At 38.6% G+C, this 20434-nt stretch overlaps 1 protein-coding gene across 1 annotated transcript in view; it reads right to left on the bottom strand.

Moving 5' to 3' along the window:
• The window catches only part of Elp3 (elongator acetyltransferase complex subunit 3), a 79160-nt gene extending 59015 nt beyond the window's left edge, over positions 1-20145 (bottom strand). Inside the window, exons 1-7 of the mRNA XM_027926977.2 lie at positions 20031-20145; positions 16939-17038; positions 13996-14134; positions 6138-6208; positions 5359-5422; positions 4269-4337; positions 1844-1998 (exon numbers count right to left, since the gene is read on the bottom strand). Of these exons, the coding sequence (XP_027782778.1) occupies positions 1844-1998; positions 4269-4337; positions 5359-5422; positions 6138-6208; positions 13996-14134; positions 16939-17038; positions 20031-20049 (617 nt within the window). The 5' untranslated portion in view covers positions 20050-20145. The remainder of the gene's footprint in view (positions 1-1843; positions 1999-4268; positions 4338-5358; positions 5423-6137; positions 6209-13995; positions 14135-16938; positions 17039-20030) is intronic.
• Between the last annotated feature and the right edge of the window lie 289 nt (positions 20146-20434).

The following is a 20434-nucleotide window of genomic DNA, read 5'->3' as shown; positions in this document are numbered from 1 at the left end:
GTCAGCCGAATGAAAGGCTGCTCACCATGCACTGTCCAGCGGCAAGTTCCTCACACAGGCCCTGGAGCTACCCAAGATAGTAAATTTAAGAAAAAGCCCCTCTATTCTTTTTCTTTTACAAACTCGAGGACAGCTATAGGGGAAAGAGGGACAGTACACAAAGATATCTATTATGGTTTGGATGTGAGGTGTCCCCCAAAAGCTCGCATGTAAGACAATGCAAGAAGGTTCAGAGGAGGAATGATCAGGTTGTATGAATCTTAACCCATCAGTGATTTAATCCCCTGATAGGGATTAACTGAGTGGTAACTGAAGGGGTAGGGTGTGGCTGGAAGAGGTGAGAATTGGGGCATGGCTTTGGCATATATTTGTGTCTGGAGAGTGGAGTTTCTCTCTCTGCTTCCTGATCACTGTGATGGGAGCTGCTTCCCTCTGCCACCCTGCCATGATGTTAGCCTCACTTTGAGGCCTGGGGAATGGAGCCAGCTTTCTACTGACCAAGTCCTCTGAAACCATGAGCCCTCAAATAAACTCTTCCTCCTCTATATTTTGTGCTGGTTGGGTCCTTTAGCTACAGCAGCAAAAAAGCTGACTAAAACAATATCCCTATCCCCATTTCCAAGAGGCAAACCTACCAAGGTCATTTGATCATTCCTTCAAAAGCCTCTCACAAGTTTACCTAAGCCTACTATGTGCCAAGAATTGCTTTCATATGGGTAATAAGGCTACCCTTAGGTCCACTTAAAATCTGGTCCTACTTACCATCACAAAAAAGTCTAGGAGGGGCACTATTTGAACAACCATGTAATTAGCTATATAATACCCCCTAACCTTTTATAAAAGAGAAGCCAGAAAAAATCCTGAGGTGGTGGATACATCAGAAAAACCGAGCATTTCCTTCCAATAGTTTCAAGCCCTGATGATGCACATGTGTGCGCGCACATGCAAAGCTACTCATTTCGATTTTTCCACCTAGCAGATTCTACCACTGCAGTAAGTTCAGGATCTGAAGCACAGCTGCCTACAGTGTAGTCCCCAATCCTCCACCAATGAACTTGTGCAACTCTGGGCAAGGTGCCTTAGTTTCTTCATCTGAAGAACAGAGATAATCTGAATACTTAACTCAAGGCTTATTATTAGTATTAAATAAGTGAATCAAACACCTATCACAATGCCTGTGCACAGAGCAAATGGAAATATCTTCCCTTATTCCATTCCTCATGTCCCTTCCTCCTCAGCTTTGATATAGACCCATGATGACCATGGTGGTGACATGGCAAGAAGGTCTTTTCCAGATGCTGGCACCTTTATACTAGACATCCTAGTCCCCAGAGCAATGAAACAATAAACTTCTGTTCATCATAAAGTACTTAGTGTCAGGTATTGTTATAGCAGCATGAAACAAAGCCCATTCATAAACAGAAATTACTAATAGTAACAGTCACTGATAACTTAAGTTTTTAAATGACAGTCATTAGATTTTATAACAGCTAAATGTCTCTGATAGTAAGTACCCAGTCCTCTTATTAGGTGGGCTGAAAAGTCCAGTTCAATCAAAAGAAGTCTTATTTGAGACCCCATAGTTTTAGATCAGCCTAAGTCTGAAAAGATCTTCTAGAGACCACATTCTGTGACTCTATTTGAGAACACTACTACATCAATGGGCCGTATTCAATTTTTTTTTAAGATTATTTCAATGAAAATAATCCTTTCACACAAAACAGGAGAGAGTACAGGAAATAAGACCATGGATGAAGACTAAAAGGCGTTCTCAGAGGCTGCTGCTAGGAGGACAAAATGACAATTACTTTGGACAGGGTAAAAAAAAATAAGGATTTCTTACTTGACAGCCTCATAAATATTGTTGGAGGTATGTCCCGATAAGGCATCATGTAAATTTCGAATAAAATAATCTCTGTATTCTTCTGGAAGGGCCATAAATGTTCCTCCCATCACAATAAACTCTACTTTATCCACACTGTGACCAAGTTGTTTTAACTGAAAGAGAAATAAATTTATCATCAACATTAGAAAGATTTAGGCAACTACTCTATGGGGCTATTGCAAAATTTCTAATTTTATCTGGCAATGTTTCACAATTATAGTTCAAAAATGAGATGCAATTAAACACACTTAACTAATTCTGTGTATAAGAAAACAGACTCAAGTCTGGAAAAAAAAATTACTGATCAAATGAGTGAAGGTGAGAGTTAAGTAAGAGGCTTAATTCCAATACCTTCAGAGTTAAATGGAAATTAAAAACACCAGAAATATCATCTAGAAAGCAGTAAAGGTGATAAAATACAACACAAATATTCACTGATCATGTATTTTATGCCAGACTCTGGTATTCCTTGGGGACTACGGAAGATGTGTTTATGACTATTAAACAATTATGCTTGTATGATTATACAGCCTCATCAGGATATCAAGTAACAGAAGAAACAAAAACACTAGATTAGAAGGAAAATCAAGAAAGCAGTTTAAAATTGAAGATTATGGGCACAGGTGGCCTCTCAAGCCTGTTTTCTGGAGGAAAAAAATTTAAAGTGAATGTCTGATTGATGAAAAAAAAAATACTATGTCTCTTCTTACTAAGGGACAGCATAATCTTTCATTTTGTCAATTACAATAAGTCAAGATTCTTTTTTTAAAAACAGGTATTTAAGTTTCTTGTTCTATCTCAGGCTTGAGGAAACCAGAGTCAAAGAATCAAATTATGAACTAAACTTACCAAATAAAAAATGACTATAGTAACTGTAGACAAAGGCACCTTTAAAAATATTTGTTTCTGAAATGGCAAACAACAATCTATAAAAAACAACAACAACTGGATATGTATACATCTAGACTTTGACACTAAAAGAATACTCTACTTCTGAATCTATGGTTGTTTACAAGGGATATACATCAAAATCCCCTGGCAGCTTTTGCAAAATTTCTTGCCAGGAGGACCCTAAGCCAGATGTAAGCAAAATCTCCAGAGGTAAAGATCTGCCCCATGTCTTAGAAGTTACTCAGTTGATTCTAGTGCATCAACAGCTAAAAGAATTGTTCTGTTAGTTTCCAGATCTCTAGAACCCATGCTCCTCCCTCGGTTAGATCCTTAGCACCCAAATAAATGAATAAGATGCAAAAAACAACAATAATAACACAAAACCCATGCTCTTTTTTGGTGAACACAAACATTCACATTCTATTGAAACAGAATTGTACATTTTACAAGTTAAGTATCATGGCTTAAAAAAAAAAAAAAAGGAAGCCAAAGTCACTTCAGAACATACTTTTCCCAACTACTAGGCTCACCCAGGTGAGGCCCTTTCCTACTGCTGACAATACTGTCCCACATATGCTTATGGGACAGTGACATGAAATGAGACCTGCAGGGTATTCACTAATAGAGTTAAATAAACCTGGAAACAACTTATTGACTGAGGTATGTACTTTCCATTTTAGAGTTTAAGTTTGCCCTACCATATATAACTATGACAACTGTGGTATTCATATTTTTAAAAATGGACAAGTTTAAAGTAAACTTATAAACAACCAAAAAAATCCATTAATGTTCAGATTTCTTGAACAGCGCAGACATATACAATACTTGTTTTTAATCAGCAACACTGAGATAATTATTTACAATAAAATCCACTAACCTCAAGTACACAATGAATGAATTCTGTTGTATATCTGAGTTGTACAACCACTGCCATGACCATGACATAAAACAATTTCATACCCCAAAAGTTTCTCACACCACTTTGCAGTAATTCTCTGTCCTCACCCAGCAAACCAATCATAATACTTCTTGACCAGGCTTATCGAAGCTAAAATTAACTCATTCACCAATTGTCTAAAAGCTTTCAAACACTTCATAAATGACTTTTTACAAACTGAAAGAAATTTAGAGAATATACAACCCTTAAAGAATATAATACTGTCTCTCAATAAAATAGATATTTGACCAGGCTGTGCAACACTAAACAATCTCCCTCCCTCAAACAAATATTAAAAATTTCAAAGGGGGAAAACATAATTTTTATTTCATGCCAAACCCAAATAAAGCAACAATAACTTATTTTTTTAAATATTACTTTTAGTGATCAACGCAACATCTTGATTTATTTATTTTTATGTGGTGCTAAGGATCAAACCAGTGCCTCACATGTGTGAGGAAAGTGCTCCACCACTGAGCCACAACCCCAGCCCAAGCAACAATACCTTATTAAGGACAAAAATCTAATTTAAAAGAATGCTTTTTAAAAATTTACCTGTTCTATCCGGTGTCTTGTCTGTAGATAAGGGTCATATCTAGCACGGATAGCTCGCATGGAGGTTGGCTAAGACGAAAAACGAAAAACATTCAATTATATCCACATCAAATTAAAAAACAAAAAGTAGTTCTGAAGGGTTGTATTAAAATTCTCTATGGTTTGTATCTCAGTTTTGCCTTCTTAGTCTTGTTAGGGTTCCAAATAATAACCTGAGAAGGATCTTGCTAGCCTTGTCCCCACCCAGTCTCCGGGACCTCAAAGGCAGGATGTCTCCTTGGATAACACTTGCCTTTTGTGGAAAGGCTTATGGAATCCCCAGGGTTATCAAAGGCTATACACTCATACACATGTGTAACACACTCAAAATTTAGGTGGCAAAATAATCTTTGAACAAAGTTCTTAAATACACGTGGTTTTCAATGCCTCTACAAATAGCCTTGATGCTATCTGCTCACAATGGAATACTCTAGAGCCATCAAACAATGTAAAAGGTTCTGAGACATGTTCTGAAATGAAAAGGGCAGGGTTCAGAACTATGTTTTGATATGCTACTTTATATATAAAGAAGTAGGGTAAAAACATCCATATTCGCAAACCCATAAGATGTTTTTGCAGGATGTAGAGGAAACAGGTACCTCTGACCGACTGTTGTGGGGAAGAGCAGTAAAGGATGGTTAGGAGAGAGGAGTGAGGGGACTTTGCACTGAATGACAGACTTGGTATTTTTAAAAATTTGAATCATGGCTGGATGTAGTGGCACATACCGTAATAACAGTGATTAGGGAGGCTAAGGCAAGAGGATTTCCAGTTTGAAGCCTGCCTCAGCAATTTAGCAATATCTTGTCTCAAAATAAAAAATAAAAAAGGCCTGGAGATATAGCTTGGTGGCAAAGTGGCCCAGAGTTCAATCCCCACAACCCAACAAAAAATTGAACCATGGAAAATACCTTGTCTGAATGAACAGCTTTTAGAATTAGGGGAAAAAAATTAATTTAAAAAATATTTAAATAAAGTGAGTACTTATAAGACCATGTTATTGGTGAAAAATAATGTAACACTTGATCAGGAGAACCTCAAATTACTTTACCTCATATCCAGTGTAAGACTGTGTTGAATACTCAAAATCTGAATCAGGTCCACCAGGACAGTATCTGCCAATACCATGAAAGGACATGGAGGTCAGACACAAAACTATTTCAATAGTCCAGTTCAAGTACCTATAGTATCCATAAAATCCTGGCATGAAACAAGTTTCATTTTCAATCCTAATGGAACAGTCTTTGCAGTTTTCTACTGATAAGTGAGATTACTAGGTAAAGGAGCACTATTACATTCATCTACAAAATACCATAGTCACTATTATTTTAGAGGTTTATTTAACTTTTAGGTGAACATAAGAAATTTTTCCATGTTGGACCAACCCGGTGCTTTCTTGGCAATCATGTCCACGAAAAATCTCCCTCCTATCTTCACACCTGGAGTCACACATACACGCTGTTCATTCTTACAAATATCTAAGTAAAGTATTTATATGATAAATTTTTATTTTGATACTTTTCTGATCAGAATTCATTTTAAATTTCTGCAATTCATATTTCCATGGTTTGCTTAATCAGTTATGAGAGGGTCTACTGTTCTGAGTTTCATAACCTATGTATTTGTTTCTGTAGATTGTAAAAAATTAAAATCTTTATATATTCCACTTTTAAAGTACTGAAATATCCTATTAACAGTTGCTGCTTCAGAGAACCTATAAATCTATTAAATAAACATTTCAAATATTACCAGCATATACTAATCAAGGGTTTTGGGAATTTACTAGTTCAATTAAAAAATACCCATGCAACTTTTTAAAATTCTACTTACACACATATATTTCCTGTAAAACTGATGTGTGGACATCTGTGGGGTTTGCACATCACAGCCACAACTGCAATCTATAAAAGGAAGATTAATACAAACTATTAAGGAAAAATTAACAAAAAATTCTGGAGAGTGGTCATCTCTCAGAAGAAACAAGAGGCATGTCATCAAAGTAGTGCGCAAAGAGCCTCAGTGGTATTAGTAATGCTGTACTCTTAAGGGGGTCTAAGGGTGATCTCTCATTTCAATATCAATAACTTTTAAAATGAACGTATGAATTGTATACGAGTTTTATACTACATTTCAAAGTAGCCACAGTGATTCTGATTCTCTCTCTGATTACTGTTATACTAAAATAACCTACAAGAAAATAATCACTTTATGCGATGTTCTAAAATTATAAAAAACTTAACTTTTATAATCCAAATTCCTCATGGACACACTAGATCTCAGTATTCAGAGCAGAGACTATAAAGATAAGGTCTCGACTTACTCATAGACTGTGTACAAAATATTCTGAAGGTCTGACTAAGCCAGACTGTGTGAGGAAAGTATCAGCCTGAGAAAGGAGCAGGTGGCAGAGATGCAGGACTGGACATCTGAGGTGGTGGCGAGGTAAGGATATTCATTGAAGCTGATGAAAGCCAGGTATCTTACTGGCAGACAAGGAGGGAAGCAGAGTGAACCCTGCGGCAGGATGAAATTAAAGGAATTTTTCTGAACTCAGCATTTTCAATATATACAGATTAAGACACCAATAAACATAGATGGAAATAAGTTATGTACAACAGTGCGCATGTATGTATGTAGATTCACAGTTAACACTCCTGTGATATTTCTGCCAAAGATGAATATCTGAGTCTAATTATGAAGAAATATTTGATTAATTCAAATTGAGGGACATGATAGAAGATAGCCCAAAATTTTCAGAAGGGTTAAGGTAAAGAAGTCAAGGAAAGACAGAGGAAGTGTCCAGATTCAAGAGACACCACAACTAAATGCCATCTGGGTCCTGCCAGACATTATTGAATCCACCATGTGGCCTGCGCATTGGTTTCATTAATGAGGTTCTTGGCATAAAAGTTAGCTAGTGAGATCGAAATAAAACACACAGACTCAGTTACCTTTTTCTATGACCAGGTCCAAGACGGCTCCCCTCTCTGGCTCCAACCTCGAACCACCCGAAGGGCAGCAAGGATTACTCAGGGTTAGCAGGAGAGGGACAGAGCGCGAGCACGCCAGGGAGTAGCCTTTTATTGGGGAACAAGAAATTCAGGGGAGAATTCCATCCAATGAAGGTTGAGGGGGGGGCCGCACTCCAAGGTCAGGGTCAGTGATTGGGCCCCCGGGGTCAGTGGTCAGTCACACCCCCACACGGACGGCTTCTCTCATCAGGAGAGGGCCGGGAAAGTTCCGACACAGCCAGAACGCCTCAGACCCAAACTGGGAGTCGCCCAGTCACATGTGAGAATGGCTCTCCACAATTAAAACAGCTGGTGAAACCTGAATGAGGTCTGACAGCAAGGTTTTGATGGCTACATTATGGTGATATGAGAAAACATTCTTGTTTGCAGAAAATATACACTGAAGTATCAGCTTTGTAATTTACTCTCAAATGGTTCAGGGGGGAAAGTTCCATGTATTGTACTTTTCAATTTTTTGAAAGTTTGTGATTATTTCTCACAATAAAACTTATTATAATTTAAAACATTAAATACTGATGTAAGGAAATCCCCAATAAGTAATTCTGCAAGAAACTCTTAAAAATTGGGAACCAAAAACTTGGGAATTTCTTTTTTGTTGTTGTTGCTGTCATAGGGACTTTATTTAAATAGATACTGGCAACATTTTAGCTTACTGCAAAGGCAATAGGAAGTGGTTACATAATTACAATAGTAAATACAGTATCTACTACTGTTAATTGTTGCAGTTATAAATTAATACTATACCTTTGTTTACATTTCTCTTGACTGCAAATGATGCTATAAAAACTTGGGATTTTCAAGCAAATTTTTTAATTTAAAATGAGACAACCATATACCTCATTGGTGAAGTCAATAATCCAACAATCTTTTATTGAGGGGCTGCCTTATGGGCCAGTTCCAGGTTACACAGAGCTCTGTGGACCCAAAAACTATAGAAGTGATAATGCACTGCCTGGGCCTTCTGAAATCATACTTCTCAGCAGGGGAGAAGGACACAGAGAGGCCATTTCAAAACAACAGGGTAAGAAGCTTGTAGAAAATGAGGACCATGCCCAAGGAAGGTCACAGGCTCTGGCCAGCAGGGTCAGGCAGCCTTTCTGAGGATGGAACATTCATGCTGAGAAAGTAAGCTGAGCCAAGAGGGCAAGGAAAGGGGGGCCGGGAAAGCAAGTCAGTGTTTCTCAAGTATTTTTAAAGTAATCTCACTCTCCTTCATGTAACATTTTACTTCGATATTATTTCAATACACAAAAGAAATAAGAGCAACTGGACTGGGTGAGGGAGAGATGAGACCTGCTCCCACAGCTCCCCTGTCATTTTCCATCATACTTCCTAAAACACTTCAAAGAAACCCTGTAGTTTCACAGAACACTGTTTAGAAATTACTGACAAAATGGAAAAGCAATGACTTTGGAGTTGAGGAAAGATCTAGGTTTAAATATTTTTTTCTGTCCTTGCTATGTATTTTCCCATTTTGTAAAATGAAGACAGTACTATCTAACCCTCAAGACTGCTATGAGGATCAAATTAGAAAACATACATAAAGTACCTGGCAGAGTGGCTGATACATAAAGTAGCTATTGTTATTATTATTACTAATATTGATACTATTAAGAATAACAACAATCAGAGTGTTCCACACAGAAGAAGCAAACACTCAAAGAATACAAACTCCAACTGGATCATACACTGAACTATAAAATGCAAATCTATAAAACTTTCAGAAGGTAGAAAGATCTAGGTGACCTTGGGTCTCATAACAATAATACCCAAAATGTAATCCATTAAAGAAAATAAACTGGGAAGCTGCATTTCATTAAAACTTAAAAGTTGTGTTCTAAGAAAGTCACTGTTAAGATTATTAAAGGACAAGCGTCAGAATGGAATATTTGTACAACATACACACAAAGAATTCTTAAAACTTAATAAGAAAACAACACCCAATTAGAAATAGTACAAAAGATTTGAGCAGACACCTCCCCAAAGAAGATCTATAGATGGTAAATAAATCCATGTGAAAATGCTCAAAATCCTATGTTATTAGGGAACTTTAAATTAAAACAATTAAGAGGTATCACTACATAACTATCATTACGACTAAAATCCAAAATAATGATAACACTAAATGGTAAAAAGGCTACGGAACAACAACAATGCTCATTTGTTGCTGGTGGGAATACAGAATTAAACAGCTTCTTTGGGAAAATAATTTGGCAGTTTCTTACAAAGCTAAACATACTTATACCATAAAACTCAATAATCATACTCCCTGATATTTACTCAAATGAACTGAAATGTACATATATACAAAAATCTTCTCTTGAGTGTTTACAACAGCTATGTTCATAACTGCCAAGAACTAAAAGCAAACAAGATGCCCTTCAATAGGTAAATGGACAAAGCGTACATCCACATGATGGAACATCATTCAGCAATAAAAAGCAATGCGCTACCAAGCCATGAAGACAAGGAGGAAACTTTTTTTTTTTTTTTTAAATTCTAATTTGTTATATGAGACAACAGAATGCATTACAATTCATATTTTACACATAGAGCCCATTTTTTCCTATCTCTGGTTGTACACAAAATAGAATCACACCATCATGTCTTCATATACGTACTTAGGGTAATGATGTCCATCACATTCCACGGTCATTCCTACCCCCAGCCCCCCAACTCCCTCCCTCCCCTTTGCCCTATCTAGAGTTCATCTATTCCTCCTACACTCCCCTCCCCCAACTCCATTATGAATCAGCATCCTTATATCAGAGAAAACATTCAGCATTTGGTTTTTTGGGATTGGCTTACTTCACTTAGCATTATATTCTCCAACTCCATCCATTTACCTGCAAATGCCATGATTTTATTCTCTTTTAATGCTGAATAATATTCCATTGTGTATATATACCACATTTTCTTTATCCATTCATCTACTGAAGGGCATCTAGATTGGTTCCACAGTTTAGTTATTGAATTGTGCTGCTATAAACATTGATGTGGCTGTTGTCCCTGCCATATGCTGTTTTTAAGTCCTTGGGTATAGACTGAGGAGTGGGATAGCTGTGTCAAATGGTAGCTCCATTCCCAGTTTTCCAAGGAATCTCCATACTGCTTTCCATATTGGCTGCAGCAATTTGCAGTCTCGCCAGCAATGTATGAGTGTGCCTTTTTCCCCACACCCTCACCAACAATTATTGTTGTTTGTATTCTTAATAGCTGCCATTCTAACAGGATTGAGATGAAATCTTAGTTTCGATTTGCATTTCTGAAATTGCTAGAGATGTTGAACATTTTTTCATATATTTGTTGACTGATTGTATATAATCTTCTTGAAGTGTCTGTTCAGTTCCTTGGCCCATTTATTGATTGGGTTATTTGTTTTTTTGGTGTTAAGGTTTTTGAGTGCTTTATATATCCTAGAGATTAGTGCTCTATCTGATATGCTTGTGGTAAAGATTTGCTCCCATTCTGTAGGCTCTCTATTCACCTCACTGATTGTTTCTTTTGCTGAGAAGCAGCTTTTTAGTTTGAATCCATCCCATTCATTGATTCCTGGTTTAATTCTTGCGCTATAGGAGTCTTATTAAGAAAGTTGGGGCCTAATCCGACATGATGGAGATTTGGGCCTATTTTTTCTTCCATTCGGCGCAAGGTCTCTGGTTTAATTCCTAGGTCCTTGATCCACTTTGATTTGAGTTTTGTGCATGGTGAGAGATAGAGGTTTAATTTCATTTTGTTACATGTGGATTTCCAGTTTTCCCAGCACCATTTGTTGAAGAGACTATCTTTTCTCTTACGTACGTTTCTGGCACCTTTGTCTAATACAAGATAACTGTAGTTATGTGGGTTTGTCTCTGTGTCCCCTATTCTGTACCACAGGTCTACAATCTATTTTGGTGCCAATACCATGCATGCAGTTTTGTTACTATTGCTCTGTAGTGTAGTTTAAGGTCTGGTATAGTGATGCCACAGGCTTCACTCTTTTTGCTAAAGATTGCTTTAGTTATTCTGGGTCTCTTATTTTTCCAGATGAATTTCATGACTGCTTTTTCTATTCCTATGAAGAATGTCACTGGTATTTTGATTGGAACTGCACTGAATCTGTACAGTGCTTTTGGTTGTATGGTCATTTTGACAATATTAATTCTGCTTATCCAAGAACAAGATAGATCTTTCTGTCTTCTAAGGTCTTCTTTAATTTCTTTCTTTAGTGTTCTGTAGTTTTTGTTGTAGAGGTCTTTCACCTCTTTTGTTAAGTTGATTCCCAAGTATTTTATTTTTTTGAGGTTATTGTAAATGGGCAGTTTTCCTCGTTTCCCTTTCAGAGGGTTTGTCACTGATATACAGAAATGCCTTTGATTTATGGGTGTTGATTTTTATATTCCGCCACTTTGCTGAATTCATTTATTAGTTCTAGAAGTTTTCTGGTGGAATTTTTTTTGGGTCTTCTAGGTATAGAATCATATCATTGACAAATGGTGCTAATTTGAGTTCTTCTTTTCACAAGGAGGAAACTTAAAAGCACATTGCTAAGTCAAAATAGCCAATCTGAAAAGGCTCTACACTGTATTGTATGACTCCAATTATATGACATTTTGGAAAAAGCAAAACTATGGAAGAACTAAATAGATCAGTGATTGTCAGATTAGATTTGGATCATCAGGAGGGAGGAATGAAAAGAGTTTAAGGGCAGTGAAACTAGTTCATACAGTACTATATGGCTATGTGACATTATGCACTTGGTAAAACCCAACCAATGCAACAGAGAGTGAACACTAATGCAAACAATAGGTTTTAATTAATAATAACCTAGCAAAATTGATTCATCAATTGTAACAAATGTATCAAACCAACACAGGGAAACCAGGGTGGGGAGGAAGGCATATATGGGAATTCTACTTTCTGCTCAGTTTTCCTATAAACCTATAACTGCTCTACCAAAAAAAAAAAAAGAACCAAGTGCCTCTAGAGTAACAGCAAGAATAAATCACAAAGGTGAGAATGGTGGCACATAAGTATAACTGTGTGCTTCTGGTATTTTTTTGATCAATTGCTCCAGTGATGTCAAAGATGGATTTGATGCACATAAGACAAACTAGAACAGTTGGGAAATGACTGTAATAATCTAAAAAAGAAATAATAAAGGCCAAAACATTTCTACCAGTGGTGGGAGTAACAGATGATGCATTTCACATTTTTTTTGGAAACTGAGTGGATGGTAGCAAAGACCAATGGGCAAGTCCAAGATTAGTTTTGGCTAAGCTATACTTGAGGCAATGGACAAATGTCTATCAGGTAAGGCATGGTCTGAGGTTGGGGAAAGTTTGCAGCAGAGGGTCAGCACACAGCCATACTTAAAACATCAAATGAGCCGGACATGGTAGCACATGCCTGTAATCTCACAACAGGGGAGGCTTAGGCAGGAGGATTCCAAATTCAAGGTCAGTCTGAGCAACTCAGTGAGATCCTGTCTCATAATAAAAAATAAAACGGCCTAGGGATATAGCTCAGTGGTAAAGCCCTTGCCTAGCATGTTGAGACCCTAGGTTTAATCCCTGTACCAAAAAAGGAGAAATAAACAATTGAATCAGATTACCAAGGAAAGCATGTACAGTCCTAAATACAATGCACCCAGGACTACAAGCAAAAACAAGAGTAGCCCTCCAAGAAAGAGACAGAAATGATCAGACAGAAAGAGAATTAGGCAGGCTGTTACCATGGAAGCCGGCTGTACAGGTTGCATTGAAAGGTTACTAAACCTTTGTCTTCCATAGTAGTAAGCTCATATGTAATGCTCAGACCTAAAATTCAAGCCATGTCTATAAATCAAGTGAAGAATTAAATGCTAAAACAATCTCTAAGATTTCTACACTTCACATAGAACTCAGACCAAAGTCTCCAAACAAGTCGTTCTGTTTCTAAACTATCCTGCATGCTGTATCCAGATTATTTTTCTGAAATCTACTGTTTATCATTCCTCTTCTCAGAATCCTTTTAAACTTCTGATTATCTAGCTTCTTTGCCAGATATTTAAGATCTTTCACAGCTGAATCCAAATTCATGTCCTGCTGCTTTTCCAAAAGAACCTTTGGCTCCCGTCAGTCTGGTGTACTCAGTGTCCCTGCACATACCAGGCCCTCTGCATTACCCCACCTCTGCACATTGGTTCCCGGTACCCTTGCTCTCCTTACCGTTGGAGCCTGCTCTTCCCCACTTACCTGAGGATCACGTACAGGTCAAGCAAACACCATGCTTTCTAGTAAGCCTCCCTTTAGTTCCACTTGCAGCACGGACACCATTCTCCTCTCGATTCCCACAGTGCTCTCTATTGTGTTATCGTTTCACAGTTACTATATACAAAACTAATATGCCCCAGTAACTTCCTTTTAAAAGTGCTTTTATAAGTATCAATTATATTGAAAGCTATCAGTTTTAGCGGGCCAACATTTATCACAGCGATTATCACCAAGCCTCAATCTTTATTTTTAAAGACATCAAAACATCATCTATTCATTTAAGCACAACTAACTGGTTTCCTCTCTCTGCTCCTAGCATTCTGCACATCTCCACTCTATCACATAACAGACTTTCTGAGTCTGAATCACCCACCGCCATCTCACTCCCTGTATCAATATTTCATGAGTTGAATCACTCACCCCACTGGCAGTCCTGATGGGTTTTGCCTTTAACTTGGGGACCAAGACCTTCCGATACTGAGGAGGGACTGCAGCGATGATGTCCACTAGGCGGGGCTGAGCTGAAAGGCCATATTTGGCAGCTGTTTTGGTTTTCACCCTGAAATTTCAGTAAAGCATCTACCGTTATCAAGATCATGATATTTCAAGCACAAGCTACCGAAAGGATAATGTTTAAGTAACATCACTAACTCCTGTCACTTGCCTACCCTTCACCATGTGACCACAGAGGCTTTAAGATCTGTGAATATCAGGGAAACAAAAGAACAAAATTCATGAGTAAGTGACTTCTTCTTACCCTCAAACATCAGAAAGAAAACCACAAGACTATGGTGGAGAGGCCCAAGATGAGGCACAATGCAGGTCTACTTCCAAACACTGCTCTGGCTTCTATTCTAGCGGGTACTCTAACTACCTTTTCTCAACCTCAGCACATGGACCTTTGGGACAAGACGCTCTTTGGGTGGGAGTCTGCCTAGTGCACTGTAGGATGTTCAGCAGCTTCTTTGACCTCCACTCACTAGCCTCCCTCTTGGCAGGTCTCTAGACACTGCCAAACATTTCTGGTTGAGAACAACTTTCTTAGACAAAATATTATATACTCATAAAATAGAGCATAAAACATAAATATACTTTATTAAATAATTATAAAGTAACCACTTCTGCAGGTTGTTCCCTGATTGTAACCCTAACCCTAGCTCCCAGATGTAACCTTCATCATAAATAATGATTCCTTTGCTTTTCTCTAAAATTTTACCAGCTTTTAATTGTGACTGCTAAGAAACCCTGACAGTCATCCTATCTTCCAATTTTAATCCATTTAGAGACATCTGTGGGGTGCTCACATCATTTTCAACTAATATTAACCAAGTATGCAAAGTATGCACAGAGACTACCTAAGTGCCTGGTACATCAGAAGGTGCAAGGCACAAGGCATGGTCCTTTCAAGTACACTGTGATAAAATACATTCACCTGCCCCACACCAAGCACCAGTAAATGCTTCTAGAATTCAGACAGGATTTAATGTGTGTGGAGAGATGGTCATGGAAAATGAACCCAAAGAAAAAGTGGGCTGCAGATATGCAATGCAAACAGAGATGAAGCTGAGAACAGACAGGCCACCTGTGTGAAGATATAAACACAGGATGCATGTAATTTGAGAACTATGGGTAGACCAACTCAGTAGGAAGATGGAAACTTTCCCTGTAAAGGTACAGAAGTTTACAAAGTTGGAAAAACAGGTTAAAGCCAGGCTGAAAGTCCATACATAATAGGCTAGGGACATCTGAGTAAAGGACAGTTTTAAGGAAAATGGCAAATTTAACTTTAGAAGTGCTCGATTAAGTGAAGGACAAAAATAGATAGCTTTCAATATAATTGATATTTATAAAAAGTACTTTTAAAAGGAAGTTACTGGGGCATAGTAATTTTGTATACAGTAACTGTGAAATGATAACACAATAGAGAGCACTGTGGGAATCGAGAGGAGAATGGTGTTCGTGCTGCAAATGGAACTAAAGGGAGGCTTACTAGAAAGCATGGTGCTTGCTTGACAAAAATAGAATGTTCACTAGAAATTAACAATTATATAATTAGGGGCATAACCAACTAAAAGAGAAGTAAAACTACTAAAGTTATGAAAGGAAAATGAGTATAATATAATGAGTTCATACTCAAAAGGCGATAATTATTTACTTATTTATTTAGCAAATGTTTACTGAACATGATGTTTCAGGGAAGGGGCCAAGTATTATAGAAGCTTAAGTAAGAAGAGAACAGGATATAAGAATAGGTCATGCGTGTGGTGATTAGGTGACCTGAGTTGGAGTAGAACTCTTTCTTTAGGGCTGATCTATACAGCGAATATACAATTAAAAAAGAAACGCAGAGATGAAAGACCATCCTCATTCGAGGGTGGCAAAGACCAACATGAATGTGACTATGGAAAGGAAGTGGATGCATGTGTCAATGAGGATCTAAAGAGGAGGGGGCTGGATTACATCATGGGCCCAAAGGAAGTATTGTCCCCAAAGAACAGATGCTTTCACTGAGGCAGTAGGAAAGAGAAGTAGGATATAAAATGATGTAGCCCAGAAGATAAGAGCATGGACTCTGGAGACAGATGACCTCATTCCAAATCCCAGCTCTGCCAATTATTAGTTATTTACCTCTGGACAAATTATTTAACTTCTCTATGTCTCAGCTTACCCATCTGTCAAATAAGGATGACACCAGTACTCGGCCAATATTTTGAGAGGATTAACTGAGCTATTACATACAATGCACTAATAACAGTACCTGAAATATAGAAAGTGCCCAATAAACATTAGAAACTATGAGTATTATTATACTACGAGACAATTTTGCCATAGACAAACAAGTGACAGAGCAAAGTAGAAAACTATAGCTCTCAACTAAAATATGAAATAGGAAACAAGTAGTAATCGCTGAGCTCAGTGGCACATTCCTGTAATCTCAGCAACTGGGGAGGCTGAGGCAGAAGGATTGCAAGTTCAAGGCCAGCCTCAGCAACTTAATGAGACCCTGCACAATTAAGCAAGACCCTTAGCCAAAAAAAAAAAAAAAACAGAGGGGGGAAAAAAAAGAACTGGAGAGGCTGGGGTTGTAGCTTAGCAGTAGAACGCTCACCTAGCATGTGCAGGGCTCTGGGTTCGATCCTCAGTACCAGATAAAAATAAAATAAAGGCATTATGTCCAACTACAACTAAAAAACAAAATATTAAAAAAAGAAAAGAAAAAAAAAGGACTGGAGATTTAGCTCAGTAGTAAAGCACTCCTGGGTTCAATTGCCAGTACCAAACAAACAAAAAACAAGTAGTATTATAATTCTATCAAAATGTGAACTACTACTTAGGAACAAAACTACCTTTTTTTGCACTTACTTATTAAGATCAATGTCTTTCCCCTGTTCATGGGCTTCGATCAGTTGTTTAATAACATCTCCTATAGTCAGCATCATCAGCTCAGCAGGGCTGAGATCTCCTGAAAAGATAAGATTCAATAGTAGTTTTAAAAAAATACATTATTTAGTAAAGATTTTAAAATCTTATTAGTAGGAGTTTTTCTTCAAAATCAATCCAACTATGAGAGAGTAGCTCAAGTTTAGAAGACACTAAATATCTGTTGTTTACAATGTGATCGTATCTTTTGTATCTTTATTTTGAAACAAACCTGGCTTTACCTACACATGGGAAAAGGTCCCATTATACGCATATAACATTATGAGAATATTACAGTTAGATACAGGAAAAAATAAGCTAGAAAAAGGCCCCAATTCCCTACTTGTACAGTAACTAAATATCTTGTTTTTAGCTCCAGATTAGTAATTACTAATTTTGCATACTTTACAGTTCATAGAGAACATTTAGATGCATTAATTCAACTGATACCTAGAACAGAGTGTGGCAGACAGAACAATTGCCCATAAAGATATCACAAAGGGTGAAGCTGAAACTCAAATCTATCTTCTATTTGTAGTAGCAGCATTGTAAAGCAGGGCTGTAGGTTTTACACCATTAAGGATCTTAACATGTTTCTAAGATCCAGTCTGCCCACCATCATTACCCTCTCCTGACAACTTGGGTTCCCCTTGTCATCCAAAGACAGAGCAGAAGCTATCATGTTCTTATATGACCCCATCCTCAATCCCAGTTTACTGGTTCAAGGCCAATCTGAGTTCTTTTCCTCAAGGAAAAAGATGCCACTCTTTTTCAGCTTGGGGCTGTCGGTAAGCATGCTTCTGCCTGCACAGAAAGCTGGTATGCAGTGATAATGAAGTCATCACAGAAGGATGGATGAGAAAGCCCTGAAGCCCTTTCATTTACTTTGATTTACTTTCATTTACTTGAAACACTGTAACATAAGTACTGTTGTCCCCTTTTACAGATAAAATCAGCAAAGGTAAGTTACAACATCTTTGTAAATGCACAGCTAAGACTCAAATCCAGTCTTTTCACTATCATTTCCATGGTTCCCCCCCTCCCCTGCCACACTGCGCTACACACCTCTATTTAAGGAGACAAAACTAACACACAAAAACAATTTGAGAGAAAAAGTCTGCCTACAGTCAGGGGCTAAATGCTTTCCAACTCACATAGTTCAGCACTTCAGAGTTTTACAAAGGTGCTTAAGGGGCCATGTAACAGGAAGGGCTGGTGGTGGTGGCAGAGGAAGAAGCGAAGGGAAGGGAAGGGTCTATCTCCATTACACCACAGCAGCTCTGTTCTCATCTCCTTATATACTGAGGTTCTGCAGAAAACTTTATTTGGAGGGTAAAAGGAGGCTGGGCTGATAAAAAATACATTAAGATCTGAAAACCACTTGAATTAAATAGAGCAGTAAATTAGAGAAAGCTTCATAGAAGAAATGGCACGGGGTCTTTTTTCTGAACAGGGCAGGATCTGGACACAGAAAGCAATCTAGAAGGACTAATGTCATGCATAAGAGTGACCTATTTGTGTGTGAAGGAGCACTGCCTAACTACAGCACAAGCTACCAGACAGGGCTCAGGGTTCAGATAGCTGAGAGTACAATGGCACAAGACAAAGGCATTTAAATAGAATGCAATACACAACAGAGAGTTTCATATTCTCAACTTTGGAAACAAAAAGGTAAAAGTAGTGTTTAAAAAAAGTGAGAATGTCATACAAAGAATGATTTCAAAGGGGAAAAGCATACATATAAACTGGACACTAAGCAAAAGGCTCTTGAAAGGCAATAGTTAAAAGTCCACAAGATCTGAAATTAAAAACAAACAAACAAAAACCTTTAAAAAGACAGATTCCAATCCCAACCTCTGTTGACTATGTGATAAAGGGAGGATCAAAGCCTTCTGAGTATCTATGTCCTTGTCTGTAAAAATGGTATAATACGCACAAATCTCACAAGATCACATATATGTGATAACATATATGAAAGCCAAAGTATTATTCAAATATTGGTTATTGGTGAAAGCAGATTAGGATGACAGTGACCAAAATGAGAAGGGGTAAACTATTTCAAGTGTGACTTCTAAGTAACAGGTATCAGGGTTTGATGTCAGATCAAGCTAAAATAATTAAGTTGTCTGGCCTGGCTGACTGAGAGGAGCAAGTTAGAGATAAGGACAAATTTAATTTGGGGCATGTTTGATGTGACAAGATAATAGACAACACTCAGGAGACTGGGAGCTGCTGCTTGGGAAGATAAATAGTAATTAATGCCAAGAGGCATAGTGATTAAGGACACACATTTACTTTTCATTTATGTTTTTGGGGTCACAGACACAGCCTGACCAACCAGCTCCCCATCTCCTATGTATAATTTTGAGCTGGGAAAGTTACTTAACTGAATCTCTTTATGCGTAAAATGAAGATGATAGTGACTTCAGAATGACTAGTAAAGACTCATTAAAAGTAGTTCTTATTCTGATAACCATTAGCATTATTAGACCAGTGAGCACATGGCGATAAGAACAGAACCTGGGAGGACGTCTAAAATTTCACTCCTTTCTGTTGAGAAACTAAAGAAAAATGCTCCGAGCTAGCTCAGGAAATAGAAATGGGAGTCAACGCATGCACAACTGTTCCACAGACTTCAAGGATAATCCATGGCTTTTCATATTTAAGGCTTAAAAAGAAAATCTCAGACACGTCAAATGACTCGTAAAATAAACCTTAACGTGAGAGTCCGAGAAGGCGTTAAATGCACTAACCACGTTAACTCCCTGAAGAGCACACTTTGCTATAAAGCTCACCCTGCGACTTAGGTAAAAGACACCAAGTGCCTGCCCGAGAGGCAGACGGAGAGTCAGCGTAGGCTGGTTTAAACAGCATCCCGAGGAAATGAGAAGGCGGGGGGCTGGAATCCACCCACCACCGACCCGGGCGGCGAGGAGACTGGGTCGGGCAGCAGATTTCCCGCGGGGAAAGCTGGGTTTTGCACCTGACCGCCGGGGCGACCACCCCTCCTTCCCCCTCGCCCTCCCGGTTGGCACCTTTCCGCTTCTGCCTCATTTCTGCGCTGTCGGAGCTGATGCCACCACGACACTGTAGCTCAGACCACGGAGAAAGTTAACAGCCACAAAGCAACCCCGCCAGTCGTAAAAGGACAGCTACCACACCGTAAAGCTCTTCCCAGAAGTCTGCGCGCACACAGCAGCGCAGTGTCCCCAGGGCGGGGCGGGAAGAAGGGGCGGAGCGAGAGGGGCGGGCGCTAGGGGCGGGGCTCTGGAGGGGCGGGGCTCGGCCGCGGTCCCGCAGGGTCTGTGGGCCCAGGCACGAACTGAGTAGCAGCCTGGGCAGTGCAGCGATGAGGCAGAGCTTCTGCCCCAGGAAGCCTAAGTGAGAGCGAGGGTGGTCCCTGAATGGCGTGTGGGAGCTCATGTGGGAACGCGTGGGG

Source organism: Marmota flaviventris, chromosome 3, assembly GCF_047511675.1.
Source record: "Marmota flaviventris isolate mMarFla1 chromosome 3, mMarFla1.hap1, whole genome shotgun sequence".
Lineage (NCBI taxonomy): Eukaryota > Metazoa > Chordata > Mammalia > Rodentia > Sciuridae > Marmota > Marmota flaviventris.
Note: the sequence above shows the minus strand (reverse complement) of the source record. Positions and strands in the feature narration are given on the sequence as shown.